Consider the following 25326-nt stretch of genomic DNA (forward strand, 5'->3'; position numbering starts at 1 on the left):
TGCCTAAAGACTGAATATAATACATCAAGGCTTTTCATTCCAGTCAGTACACCTCATTTACAAAAAAAAAAAAAAAAGCCCCCACACAAATTGGAAGAACAACTCCCCTGGATCCATAAACTAGGTAAATTCATCCAGTTGCCTGAGCCAAAACCCCATGAGTCACTCCTTGTCCCTTCTTTCCCCATATTGCTAATCCCCTGTCCATCAGCAGACCCTGCTGGCTTTCTCCTTCCATGCCGACTGCAATTCCGGCCACACTCTCAGCTTCTGCAGCCTCTGCTACAATCTCGATGTAAGCCTTCTCTCCTGATTCAGCTCTCAACTGGACTAGAGCAAAACAGCCCACCAACTGGTCTCACTGATTCTGCTCCTGCCCCTATGTTCCACAGAGCAACCATCAATCAGATCAGGACACTTCCTGCTCAAAACCCTCCAGCAACTTCGAATCACCTGCACTGTCCAATCCTGATCCTTTGGTGACCCCAAGAAGATCCCCAGTAGTCCCCCCTTTTCTGAACCTTAACCCAGACCCCTCACGTCCTTACACATTGCTTCTCCACCTCCTCACTGGCCTTTCTGCCATGCGCATTTCCACCTCAGGGTCTCTGCACCTGCTATTTTCTCTGTGTCCAACACCGGTCTTCCACATCTTCAGAAGCCTGGCTCTTTTTCTCAGTGAGTTTCAAAATCAACACCTTAGAGAAGCTTTCTTTGACTAGCCTTACATAAAGGGTCTTGCCCCAGTGGTCATTCTCTCTCACAATATTCTTAGCATTTATCACTACTTGACGTAATCTTATTTTACTTGATTTTGTCTCCACCCTCCCTAACCAGACTGTAAGCTGCAAGAGACACTGTTCAGTAGGAGCAATGCCTAGAGCTGACACTAGGTACTCACTAAATATTTGTTAAAAGCATGAATAATATCACAGCCAATTTATTTTTTTAAGCAATTGGAAAGGCACATTAATAGAGGCAGAGATTCATTAAGAGGAAAAATCAATACATTTTATAACTATAAATTTAAATGTTGCTCCCATAAATGGCATAACCTTTTTTTTAAAAGATATTTTTTATTTATTCATTTGAGACACACAGAGAGAGAGTATGAGCAGGGGGAGACACAGAGGCAGAAGGAGAGGGAGAAGCAGGCTCCCTGCTGAGCCAGGAGCCCAATGTGGGGTTAGATCCCAGGACCCTGGGATCATGATGTGAGCTGAAGGCAGAGACTTAACAATATGAGCTACCCAGGCACCCCAATAACACCACTTAAAGATACCGCTTATTATATAACTGAGGAAAAAAGATAAAATACTAGCTAGGGACAAAGTGGTCCTTTATTTGATACTACTGAAGTTATATGAAAAAATTAATTAGCACTGTTTCGCTTGTGGCAAAGAAAAACTGAATTCACTGCATTTATTTTGTATCATGTTTTTTTTGGTGACAAGAAATTTAGGTCAAATGGTCAACTTCAAATTTCCACTGAGAGTTACACTAACGTCCACCTTCATATCATTCACGTTTTGATGTGCCTGCTCTGGTTAGCTCCCTTCCCTGACTCAGCCCTGACTGCTGGAGAAAGGCTTGGCATATGTCTCAGAAGCAAAAGAGTGAAGTATGTTTGGCTCTGCAACAAGTTTCAATCTTTATACTGACTGCAGAAATAAATATGCCAACCAATTCTCTAAAGAAGCTACGGAATGATGATGGACCTCGCCTTACCGTCCGCGACTGGGGGCCATCAGACTATGACAGACCTTATTTTTGAAAAATAAATTTGTTAGGGGCACCTGGGTGGCTCAGTTGGTTGGGCGGCTGCCTTCGGTTCAGGTCATGATCCTGGAGTCCCGGGATCGAGTCCCGCGTCGGGCTCCCTGCTCAGTGGGGGGTCTGCTTCTCCCTCTGACCCTCCCCCGTCTCATTCTCTCTCTCTCTCATTCTCTCTCCCAAATGGATAAATAAATAAAATCTTTAAAAAAAAAAAAGAAAGAAAAAGAAATCTGTTAAAATCTGCACGTTAAAAAAAAAAGCAGCAGCAACAGCTACAGCATGTTATGGGGCTGAAACAAGAGGAGGAGGAGCTTGGCTTTGGACTCCTAGGATTTAAGGTTAAAACAGAGTAGGAGAACAGGCTGAAGAGAAATCCAGCAACTATGCTAAATCGATTATCTACCTACTACCATTACGTCTTCGAATTACTGAATGTTCTCTCTGAGGAAATGGGTTTACAATGCTGACCCAGCTACTCTACGCCAACTTTAAAGTTCTACCTGAGCTAGGACATCTGTCACTAATGATAGTTTTGTGACATGTGGAATTCATTACATCTTCCCTAGATTTTCTTTTAACTCTATACATCCTTATTACATGCAAGAGAAATAGACATGAGTCGCCAGAAAAGCTGGCCTGGTACATTTTATCCATGTGAAAGAAATTTAATTTAGGAGTTTTATTTGTAAACTGGAAATAGAACTATCCACTCAGTGGGTTGCTAAGAACAGGAAATGAGACAATACATACAACAATGCTTTGTGAATCACCAAATACTTTAAAAATCATCATTAGTTCGTGGACTTTTAGATGAATGGCAATCCTGAAAAGATTATCACTAAAAGTTTCAAAGCAGAAAAAGGCCCAGATTATAAAAATGCAGGGGCCAAATTTAGCCAGCACAATGGACAGAACAGAGGAACATTTTTTTCTTTATCCAAAAACAAAGTTACTTAATGACCAAATAAAATAACTCATTCAAAATACCTGAAATTGTTACTTTCAACCATATGGCAAAAGGGGAAGGGTGTTCTTTATTAAACAGCAAAAGCTCTGCTTTGTGATGTAGATTAATTCAATCAAATGATAGCAATTACTGGTCACAACTACTGAAATGCTGTCAACAATGGGAATCAGCATTTATGCCAGAACCAGCCTATCGGCTCTCACAGATTAAGACTCATTCTGCTCGTACACTAACATTCTTTGAAACCAATTTAATTAGCTCAAAAAGTATGAGTAATTTCTGTTTACTCATCTTCTGATGAAAATTACATTTTTGAAAAATATAATTTATGCTGGCATCTAAAAGAATCCAAACCACCTCAGTGCACTTCAAGGAACATTAAATTCAAGCAATACGTGCGGCTGTTAATTTTGCAGGATCGTAATTATCTGCAAGTAGAGAAAGATATAAGATCACAGCAGTATTTCTGCTAATGCTACTTTCACAGTTAAGAAAAAGCCAGACTTATAAAATTCCAACCCCCCACCACACCTCCCATCTATGAACAGAGGTCTGAGAGAGGAAATAGGTTTTACGCTGAGGACCAGACTCACACACCACTCATGGTGACTGGAAGGGGCTCAGTACATAATCAATACAAAATACCAACTGATAAAAGATCAAGGGTATTTGTCCTCTGTGATCCTTTTGCAGATCAAAATGTGACTTGAGAATCTGCTTCCTAGGCATGACAACTTCCTAGGGCTGGGGTTGGCCTCAGGGGACAGACAGCTCCTTAAACATGAGAGGAAACCAAATCCAACAGCTTGAGCCGGTGTTCCCCAAAACATTGAGTAGGTATCATTCCCCATCATTAACAACATTAAATCTCAAGTGACAACTTACTCCTTTCCCAAATCTCTTTCAATTCTTGGTAACAAACATCACACCACCGGGTGGATAACACTTGCCTAAAACGTGCTTGTCTCCTTTTCCACAAAGGGAGCAGGTCTCAGGGCTCAGAGCTAGCACAGGCAAGAACATCAACAAAGAATTTAATCACCTCTTCACTTTATTTATTTTTACACTTAGCATCTCTGGAAAACAACACCAGTCTTCCTGTTGAGGATTCTGGTTAGATTTTCTTTGTAAAGGATTTATTTAAATAGAAGTGGTTTGATTTAAAGAAAAATATTAAGTGGAATTATGTAAGCACATCATAAATAGAGAACCCAATTGATTAAAATCGGGGAAAGGTGGCAGAGGCACATGTGACCATGAGGCCTTGCTCAGGGACGCAGGGCTGAGCCAAAAGGTGAACAAATGGGTCAACTTAATTAACCTGGGGCAAAATACTTTAACAGCTGACTTTCAAGCAGGGTTTCAATTTATTAGAGATTCTAACTGTGGCACTTGTCCAAGCTGAACGACCAGCATTCACTTATTTAACCTAGGTAAGATCACCTCACGTCTGCACAAAACACAAGTTGAGAGGAATTAAGGTATTCTTTGTAAGCAAACTCAAAGAGAAGCAGCAGAGCAAAGACCAGGACATGCACAGTGTGTCAGAATCATTTGGGAAGCTCTTCCAAAACAAAACCCCAAAGACACCCCACAAATCACCAGCGAACCCAACCTGTTCAGATCCATAGCCAACATATGTAAATAGGACTACACATTTTATGCTATTCAGTAGCCAATTTAGGACCAACACATTTACTACTAGATAACTGAGGTTCCCACCTTGGTCAACAACCTCAAAAGAAGGGTGCTTCTGGCCCTAAGGCTTCTGGCCCATCTCAGCCCTCCTCCGTACTCAAAGTTTTAGAGGCACTTAACAGGGCATTTCTAGCACGTAATAAAAAAAGTTAAAAATCAGTTTAAAAAAACAAGGGCCTCCTTTCGTGCCATCCTTGCTAGACTCAACAAATTGCTGAGTGCCAATCTACGTCAGTCACTGTGCCAGGCACCAGGAACACAGAGCAACAACCCTGACAGAGTGGAGGGATTGCTGTGATCCCAGGGCATCCCGGCCAGCCTGGGGGTCAGAATCCATCTCCGGAGTGGTTTAGAATGTAGATTGCTAGGTCCTATCCCAGAGATTCCCATCTAGTCAGTCAGAATGGTCCTTGGGAAGCTGCCCATTTAGAAAGCTCCTCTCTGATTCAGATGCACAGAAGGTTTGGGATCCAATGATTCAAATTATACTTTCAAATCTGAAATTAACAGTAAGGAACATCTTGCTCTCAAAAATACCAAGTAACTAAAGGAAAAATATGAAGTATCCCGGACTAGTTCAAAACATTAAGACAACATCAAGAAAGTATATTACTACACTGTTTCCAAGAACAAAAGCAATCTACACTATGAAAGCAAATAGACCAATGAGAAACTGGGAATGCCAAAATGACAATACTATCAATCAACATCATTGCTCACATGGAAATCCTGGTTAATCGTTAGCTCCCAAAAAAGCAGCTCGGCTAGCAAAAAAAGTATATTATCTCTCACTACTCTTGGTAATAAGCTGCTCACCAATTCACAGTAACATTACCACCACCAAGAACCGATTTACAAGCCTTGTTGCTATTGTGGCTTCCTTCTCTGCCCTGGCAGCAGTGGTTTTAAAGGAACTGCCTGTTGGATTTTGCAGCAACTGCTCACTTGTTCATAAAAGTCACAGATGATTATCAGTAATACATTAATTCACAGAAGACTGCCCACACATTTTCACCAATTTCATGCACAAAGATAAGAAAAGAGAATCCCTCGATTGGCAGGTATGGATTCTTCCTAATACCTAATAAACAAACTATAATGGCCACTGGGAAGGATTTTGAATTTAAATTTCTTTTTGGTGTTAATACATAAGAATGGGCCTTGGGGAATTACAACAAAAAAACACATGGGTTCCAAAAAAACCACAAACAAAAAAACAAAAACCAAAACCAAACTTTTCCTGTTATAACCCCTATCCCCAAGGATAGAAGAGACACTGACAGCACCGGGAATGCTTCTTGGCACTGGAGATCCTGCCCACCCCTCCTTCCCTCCAGGTGAGTGGTGTGTGGGTCCCAAATCTCTCCAGGGTCATCACATGGTGCCTCCCTCCACTTCATGCAGTTGCACCCAATGCCTCTCATCTACGCATGTCCAAACCTCCTGTTTGTTTGCCATCAGCCTCACAGAGGGAGGTCCTTCAACATTTCCCAGCTGAAAACCTCTCTCAGAACACTTGGGACCCAACTTCCTGCCAGGGACTCTTCTCTCTTACAGCTTTAATATTTCTCTTGCCACTAGAGGGACCAAGCCCACCCCCACCCCCACCCAGTGTCTTTATCAGTCCCATCCCAGCCCCTGCATAGCCACAGAAGGCATTTGAGTATGTGAATCTTGCATGCACATCTTCTCATTTACATGTTTGAAGTGACCACCATTCCTTTCTCCTTCTACAAGTATCTTATTAGAAGATACTGGGTGGACTAGGGACTGGTAGAGAAAAAGGGTAAAAATGTGATTTTATGGGACTCCCTCACCCCTGTCCCCAGTACACTGACATTCTTAAAAAGAGAGTGAGAGAGAGAAAATCATCTCCATAAGATGCGCTGGAACAAGTGTGTGAGGTGCTTCTGGAAGAGGGGACCAAAAGGGCCCCTTTCTGCCTAAGGGAGTCCTGGAAGAGGTGACACCTTTTTAGTGGGCCTTGCCTTAAGCTGCAGCTGTTTTCACACTGCCACTTTTGGTCCCTTTTGATCCAGTCGGGCCCCCCACCAATCCTCTCTGGAGGACCACTAAGTCACCACTCTGGGGCTAAGAAGCTTGGAGCACAACACATCAAGGCCAGGGGCGTCTAAGGGGCACCGAGGCTCTGACAGCTAGCCCAGCCTGTCTCGGCACACTGCCCATCTATGTGTGGGAACATCAGCCCTGGCCAAAGGAGACTCCATGCAGTCCATCCCAGACAGCGTGGAATTTCCTGCCTCTGCTCATATCATCGCTACTGCCAACCTAGGGCCACCAAATGTGGCTGTTGAGCGCACAAACTGGGAAGTTAGGTATGGTAGCCCTATCTATTCCCATCAAAACACTTCCCATTTTAGGGGATTATAAGTGATTTTTAAAAAGTATTTTCTGCATCCTCCACAATGGACATGTATTACATACCTAAAAACTGAAGAAAAACATTTGCACATGGGACAACAGAGCCATTCTACTCTTCAGAATTGCCTAAGCCGAAGGCAATTTTCTCTAAGAAGTCTTTTCATCAAGAAGCAATTTGTGTTCCTCCTTATTCTTAAGACCCTGGACTATTTTTTGACGTTAGACACAAACCTTCCTGTATCTACAGCTGTACTTTCATCTCTCTCTCTCATGCCTATTATGTGTCAGGCATTGTATGAGGCGTATGTAGCTTTACCATGTTGTTTCACTTATGGTCACTAAGAACCTATGAGGTTGCTATTACTATTCTGACTCTGTAACAAAGGAAGCTGAGGATGGAAAACTTTCTCAGGGCAAATGAACAGCTTATGGTTCTTTCAAGTTTAAATTTAAATCCAGTCTAGTTTGGCTTAAAAATCCTGAACTCTAAAATACTTGGCAATTGATTAACTGCCTTTTCCAATACTAACCTCTGTGACTCTTAATCAGGAAGACAATATCTTATTCACCTTTGTACTCACTCTAGAGCCTACCCCAGGGCTTCACTGAGAATCAGAAACTCAAAAAACCTTTTTCTGGTTACATAAAAAAATCTATTCCTTCAGGAAAACATGGTGGGATGTTGATATGATGACGTGACTCTTAAAACAACTGTTGTCCCAACAGCAAGCCTTGTAAGGTTTAGCTTTAAAATGCGCCTCAAAGCTATGCTGTCTCCCCTGCTCTAGTGCCCCACCTTAGCCTTAATCTGTTATCATGTCTTGCCTTTGAACTCATCCCTGCTTCTACCCTTCTACAATTTATTCTCAGCAAATTCACCAGTGAGGTGGGCCTACATTACTTTCTTATATAATAAGCCCTACAATGCCCCCAAGCTTCTTCTTACTCTGGCTTTCAAGGCTGTGCACGATCAGGGTCCCTGCCCACAAGCGCAGACCTCTCTAGTCTCTACTTCCCTTCACTAACTACCCTCCACCTATGGTGGTCAACTGTGCACCAGCTCTTCCCTCTGTATAAGAATGCTCTTACTCCAGATTGTCACATGGGTGGCTCCATCCCATCATGTACAGTTCGGGTCACCAGGGTTACCTCCTCAGAAGCCTCACTTAAACACTCTATCTATAGAAGGATCCTGTTGTTATTCTGTCTCAAGCTTGCATCTGTAGTACTGAGGACAATGAAGAAACAACTCACAGTTGTTTAAAAAGTATTTCTAGTTAGTTTTGCCTGTCTCTTAAGCTAGATTGCAAACTCCAAGGAGGTAAATAAGGATCATACTATATACATCCTCATGCCTGAATCAAGGTGTAGACTCAAATACTTCTGAGCTGTTATTGAACCCAACTGGGTATAAAACTATGTTTTTAGGTGGCATTATAACAAAGCAAAGCCATTTTATTTGGATTCTTCCATGATTAAATACCCAGACAGCAGGCGTGGAGCCTAAAAGCCCAGGGATGGCTCAGGGGTTCATGAAATCCCTAAAGACACATGGCTTCATTTCTAAGTATATATGCATTTTAATGGAGAAGTTGTGATAGCTTCATCATATTCACAAATTGAAGATGATGTCAAGCTGGATTTAGAACTACTGAACTTGGAAGTTTCAAAATCACATTTTCTTTAAGAAAGACATGTGTCCACACTGTGTATATATGATTTTACCATCCACTAAATTCACAACCATGAGGTCTAGAAGGAAATAAACCTTTCACTATACTGACTCAATTATTTCAAGAGATTTTATAAAATACATTTCTCCTTGTCTAATTTCAACAAATTAGAATACACACATCACTTTTAATAAAATTCAGAAAATACCCAACATCTAATAGGCATTAACCCATTTGATGAATTAGAAAACCTGACAGAGGGAGGGATATTATATCCTATCCATGCTGTCACTGGCCTTCAGTTTTTTATTTTATTTTATTTTTTAAAGATTTTATTTATTTTTCAACAGAGAGAGAGAGACAGCGAGAGAGGGAACACAAGCAGGGGGAGTGGGAGAGGGAGAAGCAGGCTTCCCGCTGAGCAGGGAGCCCGATGTGGGACTCGATCCCAGGACCCTGGGATCATGACCTGAGCCGAAGGCAGACGCTTAATGACTGAGCCACCCAGGCGCCCTGGCCTTCAGTTTAATCCTGCTTTACCTTTTACCCTCTAATAATGATTTTTAAATGGTTGAGCACTTACCATAATGTGATTGAAATGCCTGCGGTTTGACAACCTGATTACAGTCGTTACACACCACCAAGTAGAAATCATCGTGGGCTGGACACAGACCAAATATTGGCATGTCTGCAAAAAGAAAGAGCATCACTCACTCATCTGGTTCTGATGAATATGAAACCATTTAGGCTAGCAATATTTTCTAAAGGAGCTGCCTTAAGATGAGGTACACCAGTTCAAATGTTACTCCAGTAACATGTAAAAGTAACTGAGGCACCATGACTATTAAGAGAGAAATCAAATCAGGCTTACAGAAACACTGTTCAGAGTTAAAATAAAAGGCACCAAAAATCATCGGTATGAGGTGAAACAGACAAATCTATTAAAATGCAAACAATGAATACACTCACACAATAAAGCAACTTTAGATGAACTCCACCAAGGGTTATGGGTAAGAATCTGCAACCACATAAAATGCTTAGCAATTCACAAAGCTGTATCATCTAATGGTTTGATTTAACTATGCATTCTATTCCAGCCATTTGGTCTCTGAGTTCTATGGAACAGTTAAGAAAGGAAGCAGAGGTTTCACTGAAGAGTAAAATTGCCAGTTTGGTCAGCATGTAATACAAAGAAAATTATTTTTATACTCTTTTTTCAGGTCACAAGAACCTCTAGTCCTTTTGCTCACATACTGGTGGCTCCTGAACACAAGGAACTTTGGTACAAACACAGCATTTCATGCATTAATCTCAGTTCAGTTACTAGACTAGGGCAAGATACAAGTTGGACTTTTTACAGTTAAGAAGTTAACTTAATTAAAACACAAATGTAAAACTAAACTATCTGCATATACACAAAAACTGAAAGTGACTTGATATTTGGTAATATGTGGTTAACTAAAAAGTCCTAACCATGAATAATTATTTATTAACAATAATCCAGGTAGGGAACAGTGCTAACATTTCAGATCCAGAATCTAATGTCTTAAATCAAAATTGGTGATTTTAGGGGCATCTGGCTGGCTGAGTCAGTACAGCATGGGATTCTTGATCTCTGGGTTGTTGAGTACAAGCCCCACATTGGGCATAGAGATTACTTAAAAAAAAAAAAAAAGATATTTGCTGATTTTAAGTAAGTATTGTACACTATTTAGAATATCTGCAATGAATGGATAATTAGCATATTTCAATTAGACAAATAGTTTAGTAGACCAAATACCAAGTTTAAAGGGGAAAAAAAGATCCAAAACTAATTGGCATCCATTTTCTTTCCTGTAAGATTTAATTTCACACTTTCTCCAGCTTGGGTGATCATGGTAGTTTTACAGGAAAAAGAAAATGCCCTGAGGAGATGTAAAGTGATTATAGACTAAAAGCATCAAATTACTAATCTAATATCTACACATGGATATAGTTCAGATTTTCTTAAACAGTTTCTATTACACTGAATTGCACAGATCGCTAGCTATAAATCTGAAATATACCAGGGACCAACAAGATTCTGGGATGCAGTGGCAGTACTGAGCAGTTTCTAGGTGCTATGATCTCATTCTTTTCTCACAACTACCTAGGTAGATACCATTACAACCCCACTCTAAAAAGGAGGAAACTGATTCACAAAGAGATGAAGTACTTTGTCTACGTCAGTAGCTGGGATTCCATTCTGACTCACAACAATGGCTTGGATCTGGTCCCTTGAAGATCAGAGGAACGTGATTTCTAGAAATTCCTTCCAGTTTCCACCTCCATTAAGTTGGTATGTCAGAGCTGAACACCTTTGATAAACTGATTAGATAAGGCAAGAAGCTTCTAGTAGACTACTGACTTCTGTGACTAAACTTAATAATTTAATGAAAAATAAGAACCAAACAATGTGCTATTTTCCTTGAAAGCATGCCCACATTAAGTTAAAAATAGTACATGTGGGAGAAAAGGAAAGGTTACATCCATGCAATGATCAACATGTAATAAGCCATTTTCCATGGCCACAATTTCTTGACATATTTCATTTTAAAAATAAAATATAGTTTCAAGTTCCATATACCCCTGTGCTAAATGCCTCCATACAAGACCAATTAAGAAAATCTGAATTACAGAACATAGCATTCATAATTTACAGCTGTGAAGTATGAAATGTCTATAAATATCAAATCAGTTTCATTAATGAAATTGACTCAATTAGTTTTATTAATTAAATGGTAGTTAAAACAGCATTAAATTGTCTCACTTTAGATTTAGACGACTGCAATGTGCTGGTTTTGTGTGGCTTCCCACAGCACTCAATGTTAAGCAATGCTGTTTAAAATATATCACTTTGCCAGACACCAAATACTTCTAGGGACTAGCCCCCCAACCCCTTTATAAATAAAACAACTTTAAAAAATTAAGAACTGTACCAATCCTTTCAAGTAATAGCAATTCAGCTAGCCACAATAACCTTTATATAGAAAACTGTTCTTTTTTGCTGTGATTCTTTTCTTCCTTTTGTGAGATTTAGAAACACTAGTAAAAATAAGGTAGGAGTCATTCTGTAAGGGACCAGGAATCTATACTTCTGTAAAAACTTCAGTTTCCTCAATAACTTAAGATCATTTGCAATCGATGATGACAATAATGAGGATAAACAGTTGGCCTTTATTGAGAGATTGCTATGTACCAGGCCCTGTGCTAAGGACTTTTTATATGGTTTATCCTACAATAAAATCCTCATTTTACCGATAGAGACATGAACTTGTCTACTATCACCCACCAAGAAAGCATAACCAGGACTCAAACTCAGGTGTGCTCTGTGAGCTCAGTTCTTAATACCTCACCAGCACATCACACTCCCGAAAAAGCCTGCCTGGGTGCATATGATCGTGTGTGTGTGTGTGTGTGTGTGTGCGTGCACACACAATCCCCGTGGAAAGAAACATGGTACACTTAAATCCAATTCATGCTACCTCCAGAAATCGAGTTCCAGTTATGAAAATCGAAAGCAACTTTAATTTTAGCTTTCTAAATTCTTTACTTCCAGATATCCATATTTGGAAGTAAGCTAAAGATACAAAATAATTTAAATAAAATGTCTTTGGGAGGAAAAAAAAGAGTTCTATATCCTTTTTCTGCACTGGGACATTCCAGAGGCCTTAGCAACAGGAACAGAATGTGGAATGTTGTGGCAACAGAGAAAATGAAATTTTTGTGAGAGACAGTATGTATGTTTCTGAATATTTTTAAAGCATAAGTTTATAATCAGCCTATCTACAAATTAACATATAAAACTTGCCCAAATGCAAGGAGGTAAAAGATTGATTTAAACCAAAAAATGAAAGAGTTTATAAAAATTAGTTACTATTGAATTTTTTAAAAAGTTTATAAAAAGTACACTGTAAACATACAACTTAGACCATTATATATTTCAAAATCATGAAAAGTTTTTAAATTGTACCTGGCTCCCTGTACTCTGAAGTAGTTTGAAAGAATGGATTTTATTGTGTGTAAGCCCTAAATCTTTTTCAGGATTCAGGTCACTCTAATCTTCCAATTAGCAAGTAGCCCAGTACCCACATCTAGGCCATCAATGTACTTCGGAGACCCCAGGCCCGCATACTAGGAAGGACTGGGTTTAAGCACATGTATACACTACGACGTGTGCAGAACCTCCACAGGCAAATGTAGAATGAAGGCTCTCTGCCTGAAACCAGACCCTAAAGAGGAGGGAATGTATTCAGTCACTTTGGTGCTACTATCCCCATTTTGAGAACTGAGTCCAACAACAGAATGTGTGTGTTGTAAGCAAAGTATTCCACCTTTGCAGTACCCTGGGTGTCTCCCTTCTCCCATGCTCCCCAATTTCTACATGCCAACGACTCCCACATTTCCATCTCTAGCCCAGATGGCTCCTGAGCTCTGTCTAGACTCATATATCCAACTGCCTACTAGACATTGCCATCTGGACGTCTTATATACATCTCAAAAGGAATAAGCATGTCCAAGAGAACTCCACTTTCCACCCTGCCCTGTTTCCACCCAGCACAACTTTCCCTCTCTTGGGTAAATGACTATTCATCTCCTTGATTGCTCAAACTAAAAACCCAAATGTCATCTCTGACTCCCCCCTTCCCTCATCACATCCAAGCCACCAGCACGTCTGCTTGGCTCTACTCTAAAATCTCCGTCCACTTCTCTCCATTATCTAAGCCACTGCTGGAGAGCCTCCCTCCAGCACCTTTCTGATGGACTATGGAAGAAGTCCATCTACCAGCTGGTCTACAATCTCTTCTACACGGCTGACAAAGTGATTTTAAGTCCTCCAGCAGATCACATCACTACCATTAACATTTCTCCAGTGGCTTCCCACTCCTCTGGGAATAAAATCTCGGCCCTTAGCACAGCCCCCAGGGCCCCGCCAGATGTTCATCCACCTCCTTCTCACTCTCTGTTCCCTTATTCCCTCCCTGCTCCTCTCTCCTTGGCCCACTCTGCTCCAGGCACACTGTCCTCCATTCTCTCCTTACACCCAGAAAGCTATTCTCAGCTAGGCTCTGCCCTTTCTCGTCATAAGATGCCTAGTACATTCACACACTGTCAGGTCTGGCTCAGGTGTCTTCTCTTCAAATGGCTCCACCTCCCCCGCCCCCCAACTAGTTACTCTCTATCAAAGGTATTGTAAGCAGAGTGGCTAAGGGAGAGGACCACTCCCTATCACTTTGAATCCAGTGTGTCCTTAGGCAAGTCTTTAAGCTTCTTGAACTTCAGTTTCTTCATGTGTCAAATGGTAATGATAAACAGTACCGAGTTTACTGGGCACTTCACAAGATTGAAAGATTAAGAGAGTTAATACAGGGACGCCTGCTGTGCCTCAGTCGGTTAAGCCACTGCCTTCAGCTCGGGTCATGATCCCTGGGTCCTGGGATCAAGTTCCGCTTCGGGCTCCCTGCTCAGTGGGGAGTCGGCTTCTTCCTCTCCCTCTGCCCCTCCCCCCTGCTTGTGCACTCTTGCACTCTCTCTCTCTTGCTAATAAATAAAGTCTTAAAAAAAAAAAAAGAGTTTATACATGCAAAGCTCTAGGAGAGCTTAGACAGCGCTCATGCAACAGCCCCCTCCCCAGCCTGTGAGATAGGAGTCATGCACCCACACTAGTGCTCAGGAAACTAAGGCACATAGTAAGACCTTACAAGCTAGTAAGAAGCAGAGTTGACATTTGCACCCAGATACGCGGGGCTCACAAGCCCAGGCAACTCCCAACATTCTCCCAAGAAACGCTGCCTAAATCTGCCTCCTCCATGCCAATCCCACTGCCGGTGCCCACAGTGGTGGCCTCCACACACCAGGACAGATCTCCTAACAGAACGAGAGTTTCTTCCCTTCTCAGCCTCCTCCACCCTACTGCCAAAGCTAGAGCCCTCGAATGCATTAACACTATTCCTTTCCTTGAAGACCTCTGCTGGCTCCAAAAGAGGGCTTGAAGCCCTGACCAAGGCCCCTAGCACTCTGGCTTCTCCCAGCTCTTTGTCTGAGCTAACCTGCTGCAGTCTCAAGACTGCCTGGCCTTCTCAGAGCCTGCCTTGTCTTCCCACAATCCTATCTTTTGGCCAAAACAGTTCCTGTAGCATGGAAAACTTTCCCCTCTTCCTCCTGGAATTCCCACCATTTAGTAAGAACCAGTTCCACTGCCCTCTCCACTGTGCTCTTACTCACACCATTCATTATCCCACTGCAGACCTTTGCTCACTGAGTCATGACTTATGAATGGTAAGGTATAAGCAGACACCTCTGTAGTCCTGCCTGACAGCAGACTCCTTGCCTTCCCTAGCACGGATCCCGAGAAGCAAGCTCTCGCTGTCTGTTTGTGAGGTAACGACCAGCATTTAGAACTCTTCCATAGCTTGCAGTTGCTCTTAGGATAAAAACGGGCCCACGAGGCCTCGAACAGCTTTGACCTGCCCCTTTCCCCACTGGTTCTTTGCAGCTGGCCCTTCTGGCCTTTGATTGGTTCCTGGAGCACATCATGCTCTCTCCTGTACAGCACCCAGGCACCCGCTGTTCCATCTGCCTGGAACCACCACCTTCTCCACATCTTTACCTGGCTTGTTGCTTTACTCCGTTCACTCTCAGCCTCGAGGTCACCGTCCTGGAGACTTGGCTAGGCAGACCCTGTTGTATGTTCCCAGAGCACTGCCTTAGTGAGCCTTTCCACAATGTACCATGCCCAATCTGTAACAATCCATCTAGCCGTGTGAACCTTAATCTCCTCCCACTAGAAAAAGTTCTGTATTTGTATGGCTTCCTGCTCTAGTGAAAGGGACTGACCATGCCTAACTTGACCAATAGGAAGCAGCAAATAAATATGTGTCATATATTACTTGATGAATAATAAGCAAAGTATTAAAGTCCCTGTGGGGCCATCATAAGTCAAGGTTATAATTGTGCCTTTATGTCATTTAATGACAGAGTCATCCACTAGAATTGGGTATGCCATTTAGTGATACACACATGCAAGGGTGCGGTTTCCCTTGAAGACATGATCGATCCCATTCCTGGAGGCCATTTCTGGAAAAAAATTCACGTTTCAGGGTCTGATTCTCAAATATGCACATCAGCAATTTCTCTTTCGCTAGTATGTCAGTGCAGTAACTAAGAGCAGTTGTGGAATCACTACTTGGATTCAAGTCCTTATTCTTCCTCTTACTGGCTGTGTGATCATGGTTTTACATTATTTAACCTCTCTGAACTTCAGTTTCCTCGTCGGTAAAATACAGTTAACAGGACCTATATTTCAAAGTGTTATTTTGAGGATTAAATGAACTAATCCATGGGGAGCACTCAGTGCTGAGCATGTAGTAAACACTCAATAAATGTGAGCAAAAAACAAAACAAAACCTCAAAAATATATTCATACTAGCAATGTCTGCTGCAAGGGCCCCAGCTCTCACTAATTAAAATCACGTAAGACTGATACATACACAAATAGGGACTCTTTTACAATGTGAGCTGAACACTCAAGTGGTCTCGTAATCCTGCTGCTGACCACACACTCATCCCTGTAAGCAATGAAAGGCAGCGGGCCAGCAGAGGAGGCTTGCTGGCACCCCTCTCCCTGTGGAGGGTCAGGGCCCATGCTTCAGAGTTTAAGCCATACCCTTGCAAGCAGGGAGAACCCAAAATAATAAGTGAGGAAGCCACATGATAGAAAAAGTCACTCTGGCATGAGTGTGGATCAACTTAGGTAACGGCAGCAGGGAAACAGATCGAGGACAGTGGTCCCAAAGGGCTGATGCAACAGACTGAGACACAAAATGCCCGTACGATGAAAATGGGGGAAACCTGGCTGAAGACAAGCTCTGGAGGACCTTGTCAAGCCCACAGGAGATTGTGGGTGGAGTGTGAGGCCAAGGGAGGAGGCCAGAGATGGGTCTGCAGTTCCTTCCTCACCGCAGCTACTGTGAGCACATGGACCATGGGAGACACGGATGGAAGAACTTTGTTTGCAAAGACAATAGAGCCTAGTGGGTAAAGGCACGGCCTCTGGAACCAGACTGGCTGCATTCAAATCCCAGTCATGCCACCTACTAGCCTTGACTCAGTTTCCTCACCTATAAATGGTCAAGTAATTATAACCACCTCCCTCATAGGTTGTTGAAGGGACTGGTTTTTTTTGTTTGTTTTGTTTTTAAGGTTTTATTTATTTGACAGAGAGAGACACAGCGAGAGAGGGAACACAAGCAGGGGGAGTGGGAGAAGGAGAAGCAGGCTTCCCGCAGAGCAGGGAGCCCGATGCGGGGCTCGATCCCAGGACCCTGGGATCATGACCTGAGCCGAAGGCAGACGCTTAACGACTGAGCCACCCAGGCGCCCCTTGAAGGGACTAATGAATATAAAATGCTTCAACCGTGCAAAGTACTTTAAAATGTGAGCCATTTTTTATCATCTTCCCTATCACTGCTATCTGGTCTTTGATCTAAACAGTAGCTATGTTCCCTTCTACCTCTTCCACCCCCCAGCCCCACCCCCAGCAACCTGTGATGTTTTTAAATCAAAATATCACCTAGTCTGACTTAACCCCTTAGTAGTTCTCCAATGCAGTCAGAATGAAAACCAATGCTTAGAAGGCCCTGCCTGACCTTTGCAACCTCAAGACATAGTATTCACCCCATAATTTCCACTCCAGAATTCTCATCTCCTTGACAATTACACCAACATGCCAATCACTGTCCCACCTCAGAGCCTTTGCTAATTCTGTTCCCTCTGTCTGGAATGCTTTGCCTGGCTGGCTCCAGGTCTCAGCTTACATTCCAACAGAAGGACCTTCCCTGGCTTCCCTCATTTAAAGCAGGCCCCTGTCTCTTCAGATAATTCTTCTCTTCACTCATTAGTTATTTCTTATTTGTGTTTTGGCTCTTTCCCTAAGATGGACGCTCCATGAGGGTGGGTGCCATATCTGCACAGCACAGTGCCTGGCACACAGTAGATTCTCAAAAAAAGAATTTGAGAAAGCCCTCTGCATCAGACTTCCCGAGTTTAAATCCCAGTGCCATCATCACTCACTAGGAGTATGACTTAGGGCAAGTTCCCCTGCTTCAGCTCATCCATAAATCGGAGACGATGTTAGCAGCTATCTTAATGGGTAGTTATAAGGATAAAGTTAGTACACATAAAGCTCTTAGAAGTGTGTCTGACATGTGCTAGGTCTACCTTACTTATCATGATTCTAATTATTTCTACTTTTACTGTCAGTGAGCTACACTGGCCACTGCTTCCAATCTCTGCCATCTATAGCCAGCACCTCTTATGATACTATGTATTAAGTACTTACAAGTATCATGGCAAGTACTCTATATACATCATTCATTCATTCATTTATTCATTCATGTATTGAATCCCTACTCTGCCTAGAAACCATTCTGAGTACTGGGTATGTATCAGTGAACAAAAATCACACAAGAAACCCTAAGAAACATTAACACATAAGACAAAAATAATAAAAATTTACAATTACTGAATGCTTCCTACGTTCCAAGAACACTGCTGAGTATTAAGTCATTTGATCTTCGCAATACTACCTGCCTTTCAAGATTACTATCCCCACACTTCACCCAAAAAGCAAGAAAGGCACAAGGAAATTACCTGCCTAAAGTCACAGAGTCAGTAGATGGAGGAGCTGGGATTTGAAGGTGGCTTTCGAAAGTACATGCTCTTCTCCACCTCAGTACACAAGCCTCTCCATTACTCAGTGTCCTCCCTACCTCTCTCAGGATATCTCTGCCCTTCTGCCTTGTTTAATCAAAGTCGACCAAGGCATCCTATCAGAGAGCAGACTGCTTAATCCACCTCTGGATGGTCTGCTCTCATTGCTCCTCAAAGGTTTCCTTAGAGGGCGCCTGGGTGGCTCAGTTGGTTAAGCGACTGCCTTCGGCTCAGGTCATGATCCTGGAGTCCCGGGATCAAGTCCCGCATCGGGCTCCCTGCTCAGCAGGGAGTCTGCTTCTCCCTCTGACCCTCCTCCCTCTCATGCTCTCTCTCTCAAATAAATAAATAAAATCTTTAAAAAGAAAAAAAAAGGTTTCCTTAGATACGAGGACGCTCAGCCCCGTCAGTGTCTGAAACACTTCTAAATAACCTGGCAGACCTGTAAGGCTGGTCTGCAAGACTAAGCTTTTACTACAGTCAGTCCCAAATTTATTTCAAATGCTAACTCCCAATTCTAGATAATCAGAAGTAATATCAATAATCTAAGAAAAGTTTTTAATTGCTATTAAATGAGCTTGAATGTCTCAATTGGGAAAGGATAAAATAGAATTTTATTGCTACCTTCCACACACACTTCTCCCAAACTCATATCCTATACTCCAATAATTAAAGGAAATCAGACTTTCCTTTGACCATAAGATGTTAAACAATGGAACCAACTAGGGACAAAAAGGCCAATCAACAGCCTGCTAAGATATATATGGTTTGGGGCCCTGTTTGAACTAAAGTCAATAAAGATTGGATTAAAAAAAGAAAAATGACATGTTTTAAGTCAAAAAGCAATTAACCAAACAGCAGAGGTCAAAGAGTTAGATCAAAGAAAACAGTCCTAATATTTTGAATCACTAACTGTGAGTGGCCAGCCTTACAGTGACCCTCCACAGATAAAAGTCACAAGTGCTAATGTTGGCACTGCTTGTACTGAAAGTGAGATACAGTGCCTGGGACAGAAGAGAGGAGGCAAACAGCAAAATCCTAGGGAATCTGCATTAGGGAAATCACCGTCAGGCTACAAGGGTGACCAAATGGGCAGTACACATGACAGGCTGTCTCATGTGTACCTTAAGCTACTCAAAATACTGTCAGTAAATTCTGACCTTTCAAATCAGAACCCAAGCCTGAAATGCCATGTGTTCTAAATCTGGAAGTGCCTGCCAAAATCCTTACTGAATCTGATTTGCAACACTACCATTCAGCTAAGCTTGTAGCTCCTGGGTAAGACGTGGGCTAAAAGAGAGTCTACCCCTTCGCTGGTACTGTAACCTCAAGCGAGGTACTTAACCTCCAGACCCCCTCCAAGTTCTGCATTTGAAAAATGGTAAAAACAATGGTATCTATTTCAGTAGACTGTTGGATTGAAGGAGATAACTCATGTAAAATGCTTAACTCTATTCTAAATACAGTAAGGAGAGTGTATATAAGGACTCAATAAAGAGTACTGTTAGTTTTACCATCATTGTTATGGTTATTATAATTTCATCACTAATGACTCAACTGAGAATACCATTCCTTCTTTTGTTCAAAAGGCAGTCAATACAACAACACTACACCTGTCAGTATCTTGTATGCAGAAAATTCCTGGCTCTCATATAACTAAGTGCTATGGAATAGCTCTGCCTCCTGACCTAGCTCTGTTTTTAAATGGTTAGCCTTATACAGACCATATGCTGGGCCACAAAACAAACCTCAACAAATTCAGAAGATCTCAAATCATACCACGTATGTTCTCTGTCCATGATGGAATCAAATTAGAAATCAGTAAGAGAAAGATAACATGAAAATTTCCCAATACATGGAAACTAAAAAGACATTTCAAATAATCCAGAATCAAACAATGTAATCATAATAATAACAAGCTAAAGAAGAAAAATCATATCATCATAAATGATGCAGAAAAAGTATTTAGGATAAACAACAACCACCTCCACAAAACCAGGAACAGAGGGGACTTCTTTAACTTGACAAAGAACATTTACCAAAAAACACCTACAACTAATACCATACTTAATGAAGAAAGATTATATGCTTTCCTCCTAAGCTCAGAAACAAAGCAAGGATATCCACTCTCACCATTGCTATTTATTTATTTTCTTAAGATTTTTCATTTATTTATTTGAGAGAGACAGAGAGAGAGCGCACAAGAGCAGATGGAGGGACAGAACGAAAAGCAGACTCCCCACTGAGCAGGGAGCCCGACATGGGGCTCAATCCTGAGACTCCAGGATCATGACCTGAGCCGAAGGCAGGTGCTTAACCGACGATCCACCCTCACTATTGCTATTAAGCATAATAGTGGAAGTTCTCATCAGAGAAATAAGGCAAGAAAAGGAATTAAAAGGCATACAGATTGGAAAAGAAGAAATAAAACTTGTGCCTATTTGCAGATGCCCTGACGATCTATGTAGAAAATCACAGGAACCTACAGAAAACCTCCTAGAGGGGCACCTGGGTGGCTCAGTTGGTTGGGCGACTGCCTTCGGCTCAGGTCATGATCCTGGAGTCCCGGGATCGAGTCCTGCATCGGGCTCCCTGCTCAGCGGGGAGTCTGCTTCTCCCTCTGACCCTCCCCCCTCTCATGCTCTCTCTCTCTCATCCTCTCTCTCAAATAAATAAATAAATAATCTTTAAAAAAAAAAAAGAAAACCTCCTAGAATTTACCAGTTTAGCAAGATGACAGGATACAAACTGCTTTAGTCTGTTTGGGCTGCTATAACAAAATACCACAGAGTTGGTGGCTTATAAACAACAAACACTTACTTCTCACAGTTCCAGAGGCTGGAAAGTCCAAGATTAAGGTGCCACTGTATTCCGTGTCTGGTAAGAACCTGCTTCCTGGCTCACAGTTTTCTTTTCCATGTGTACCCCATATGAAGAGGGTGAGGGAGCTCTCTGGAGCCTCTCTTATGAGGGCACTAGTCCCAGGAGGTCTCCAATTCTCATGACCTAATCACTTCCCAAAGGCCAAGCCTCCAAAATCATTTACATTGGGGATCAGGTTTCAACATATAAATTTTGGAGGGGATCACCAATATTTAGCCTACACACAAAATCAACACACAAAAATCAACGGTCTTTCTACATACTAGTCATGAACCCGTGAAAGCTGAAATTAAATGGCTAGCCTTCAGTTGGCCTGTTGAGCATGTTATTTGCTTTACAGTATAGTTGAGTATTATTCAACAGCCATGTGGCTGTGATGAATGTAGCAAACTAGAGATCTGTATCTTTTGTAAGTACCTTAAGGGGATGTTATAAAACATAATTAGCTCATATTTATAAAGTCTTTAAATATCTTACCAAAAACATGTCCCAGAAGGTTGACTTTTAATAGACAATGAAACTAGAGTAAATGTCGAGTTTGGTTGAGATTCATCAAGTAAGAGAAAAGATGGGTCAGAGATCTTCTACCTTAATGATCACAATGAAAAAAAAAAAAGCACATACAACTCTATGTTCACCCCTCAAAGCCCCCTGCTGCTTAAGTACGGCCCATGGACCATACCCTCCATATCACCAAGAACCTGGTTAGAATTACAGAATTTCAGGCCCTGACCCAGACTAACAAAACCAGAGTCTGCATTTTAACAAGATTCTCAGATGGTTTACATAAATGTTTGAGATGTGCTGAAAATAGAGCATCATACAATTTGGACTGAAAGCTTGAATAATGTTACCAATATTGGTGAAATTATTCATAACATAATTCAGATTTTTTTAATCTGTCCACCTATCAAACGCATCTTGAGCATACTTGCTCAAATGTATATTGCTCAAGTTTATACTGAGTATATGTACATTGTAGAATATAATAAATGTATACTATTTAATGTATACTGTGTATATTAGTCTGCAGTTTCGGTCTTTGGTTTTGGTTATCAGGGTACTGGTCTCAGAAAGAGTTGAGAAGTGTCCCCCCTTTTCCTATTTTTTAGAAAAGTTTGTGTAGGATGGGTGTTAATGCTTTATACATATAGTAAAATGCACCAGTCAAGTCATCCCGACCCAGGCTTTTTTTTGTGACAAGTTTTAAAGTTACTAACTCAAATTCTTGTACTAAGTCTATTTGGATCTTCTAATTCTTCTTGAGTCAGAGATGGTAGTTTGGTAGTGTCTTTCTAGGAATTTGTCCATTTCATCTAAGTTATCCAATGTGTTGGCACACAGTTGTTCACAGTATTCCTTTATAACCCCTTTCTGTTCTGTAAGGTCAGTACTGATGTCATCTAATTCCTGATTTTAGTAATAGGAATAATATGGTGAAATCTAGCTAAAGGTTTGCCAATTTTATCAAAATCAAAGCCTTCTGATCTTGTCAAAGTACCAGCTTTTGGCGTCACTGATTTTATCTTATGGTGGTGTTTTTTTTTTTTTCCCCTGTTCTCTAGGTCATCTATTTACACTCTAACCTTTGTTATTTTCTTCCTTCTGCTTGCTTCATGCTTAGTTTGCTCCCTTCTCTAGTTTCTTAAGGTAGAAGGTTAGAGGAATGATTTGAGATCATTCTTCCTTTTTAAGAGAGCTGTTTACAGCTTTAAATTTTCCCTTAAGTACTGCTTTAGCAGCAGTGTAAAAGTTTTGATACATTGTACTTCATTTTCATTAACTTCAAAAGTACTTTCTAATTTCTGTTGTGCTTTCTTCTGTGACCCACTGCTTACTTAGGAGTGTACTGTTTGTGAATTTCCCAGATTTCCTTCTGTTGTTAATTTCTAGTTTTACTTCACTGTGGTTAGAAATCCTACTTTGTACTTGGATGATTTCAGTCTTTTTATATTTACTGAGTCTACCTACATATGAACCTGGAAAATATTTCATGCACATTTTAAAAGAATGTGTATTCTGCTGTTGTTGGTTAGCTTAGGTGGTTTATGTTTTTCAAGTCTTCTGTATCTTTGTTGATTTTCTGCCTAGCTGTTGTATCCATCCTTGCAAGGGAGTTACTAAAATCTCCAACTATTATTCTTGAATTGTCTATTTCTCCTTTTGGTATCAGTTTTTTTTCTTCATGTATTTTGAGGCTCTGCTGTTAGGTACATGTGTCTTTATAATTGTTACTTTTTCCTGATGGATTGACTTATTCATGATTATATTATGTCCTCCTTTATATCTAATGACATGTCTTTAAAGTCTATTTTGTCTGATATTTGTATAGCCAGTCTAGTTCATTCGTTTGTTCGTTCTTTCTCTCTCTCTCGGTAATCTCTACCCCCAATGTGGGGCTCAAACTCACAACCCCCAAGATCAAGAGCTGCATGCTCTTCTCACTGAGTCAGCCAGGCACCCCTGGTTTAGTTCTCTTTTGACTAACGTTTGCATGGTATGTTTTTTCCATTAACTTTCAACATATTTCTGACTTTGAACCTGAAGTAGGTCTCCTGTTGATAGCATATTGTTAGATGACTTTTAAAAATCCATTCTGCAAATTTCTGCCTGTTGATTAGTACTTAGTCTATTTACATTTAATGTAATTACTGGTAAGATAAGATTTATGTCTGTGATTCTATTTTTTTCTAAATGTATTGTGTCTTTTGTTGCTGTTCCTCCATTACTATCTCCTTTTTTGTTAAACTGATATATTCTAGTATACCTTTTTTTTTTTTTTTAAGAGAGGGAGTGGGGGGAGGGGTAGAGGGAGACAGAGAACCTGAAGCAGGCTCCACAGCCAGCATGGAGACTAATGTGGGGCTCAATCTCACAACCCTGAGATCATGACCTGAGCTAAAAACAAAGAATCACACACTTAACTGAATGAGCCGCCCAGGTGCCCCTCTAGTATACCTTTTTAGTTCCTTTTTTCTTTTCCCTTTTTGTCCCAAGTTATTTTATGAATGGTTGGCCTGGGGATTACAATTAACAACTTTAAACAATGCAATCTGAATAAAACCAACTTAACAATATATAAAAAAGCTTTGCTTTGACATGACTTTGTGCTTTCCCCCTCCCCCTGCATGTGGGCCATAGTTTGCTGTTTCTTTGCCATTCTTGTAATTTTCTGAAGACTGGACAAATAATATAATGTGGCAACTCTGGAAATCACATCCACCTGTCTTTGTTTAGTGATTTACCTGGTGGTCTAATTGTTGTAAAGTCTATATTCTCTGTTATGTGTGGTTAGGTCAAAAGTCTCTGTATGGTTAGCTAATTATTAGACAGGGATTTACTTAAATATGTTGAACCAGTGAGTCTCCCGGCCCTTGCCAAGGGGCTCTATGTGTTATGTTGGAGCATGTCTTCAATGATCTAGCAAGCATTTTACAACTCTGCTTCAGCCTTCACTTCCTGCTTGCCTAGAGCCTCAAGGTCAGCCAGGTAAGAGATCAGGGCTTTCTCAGGTCTCCCAATTGACATCTTTTCCCTTGTTGGTCAGACTGTTGTTAGCCTTAGTTTGTCGGTCAGACTGTTGTTAGCCTTAATTGGTATCACCTCAGACAACTGTAATGGTCAATAACTGCCACTAATTTTTTTTATTTTTTTTTTTAATAAACAGGACACATAGTGAACCCTGAGCCAGCTCAAGTAAAGATAAGTTCTGGGAATGGAACTTTTTAGGGAGCTACCACACAGTTTAAAGAGTGACAAATGCCTGGGAATAGGACTTTGGGGGAGCTCCAAACCCCTTCTGTCCCTTCTGGTGGCTTCTAGGCTGCTGGTTTTCACAGCTATCATAGTTGTAGGGCAGTTGGTTTTCAAAGTTACTATGGAGCTGGTGGTGGGGTTTGAAATAGAATGAATTAAAACTCCCCAGAGTTTGCTGTATTTACAGAGATTCAGCTTTATTTCCTGTGTAAGTGTTCAACAGATCCTGCCCGTCTTAATTTTCAGAAGGCTGACAAAGTTAATTTTGACAATTCTTGACAGCATTTTACCATTTTTATGGAGGAGAAGATTTTCAGGGGTCCCTACTCTGCCATTTGGAAGTGCTTACTGCAAGAGTATCATCGGACTGTTTATTATTATTTTCAACACTGCTTAGAGTGCAGTGTGGAGAAGGCAGGTTCATGGTTCAAAGCAGAAGTGAGAAAACCAAACAGAAGCTGT

General features: G+C 41.2%; 1 protein-coding gene across 5 annotated transcripts in view; it reads right to left on the minus strand.

Annotated features, from left to right (window-relative positions):
- ATXN7 (ataxin 7) overlaps positions 1-25326 on the minus strand; it is a 138594-nt gene that overhangs the window by 40301 nt on the left and 72967 nt on the right. For all 5 annotated transcript variants that reach the window (XM_034997197.1, XM_034997198.1, XM_034997199.1 and 2 more), the window contains one exon: positions 9080-9184. In XM_034997197.1, coding sequence (XP_034853088.1) covers positions 9080-9184 — 105 coding nt within the window. The remainder of the gene's footprint in view (positions 1-9079; positions 9185-25326) is intronic.

The sequence above is a fragment of the Mirounga leonina genome, unplaced genomic scaffold, assembly GCF_011800145.1.
Source record: "Mirounga leonina isolate KUSES-001 unplaced genomic scaffold, KU_Mleo_1.0 Mir_94, whole genome shotgun sequence".
Lineage (NCBI taxonomy): Eukaryota > Metazoa > Chordata > Mammalia > Carnivora > Phocidae > Mirounga > Mirounga leonina.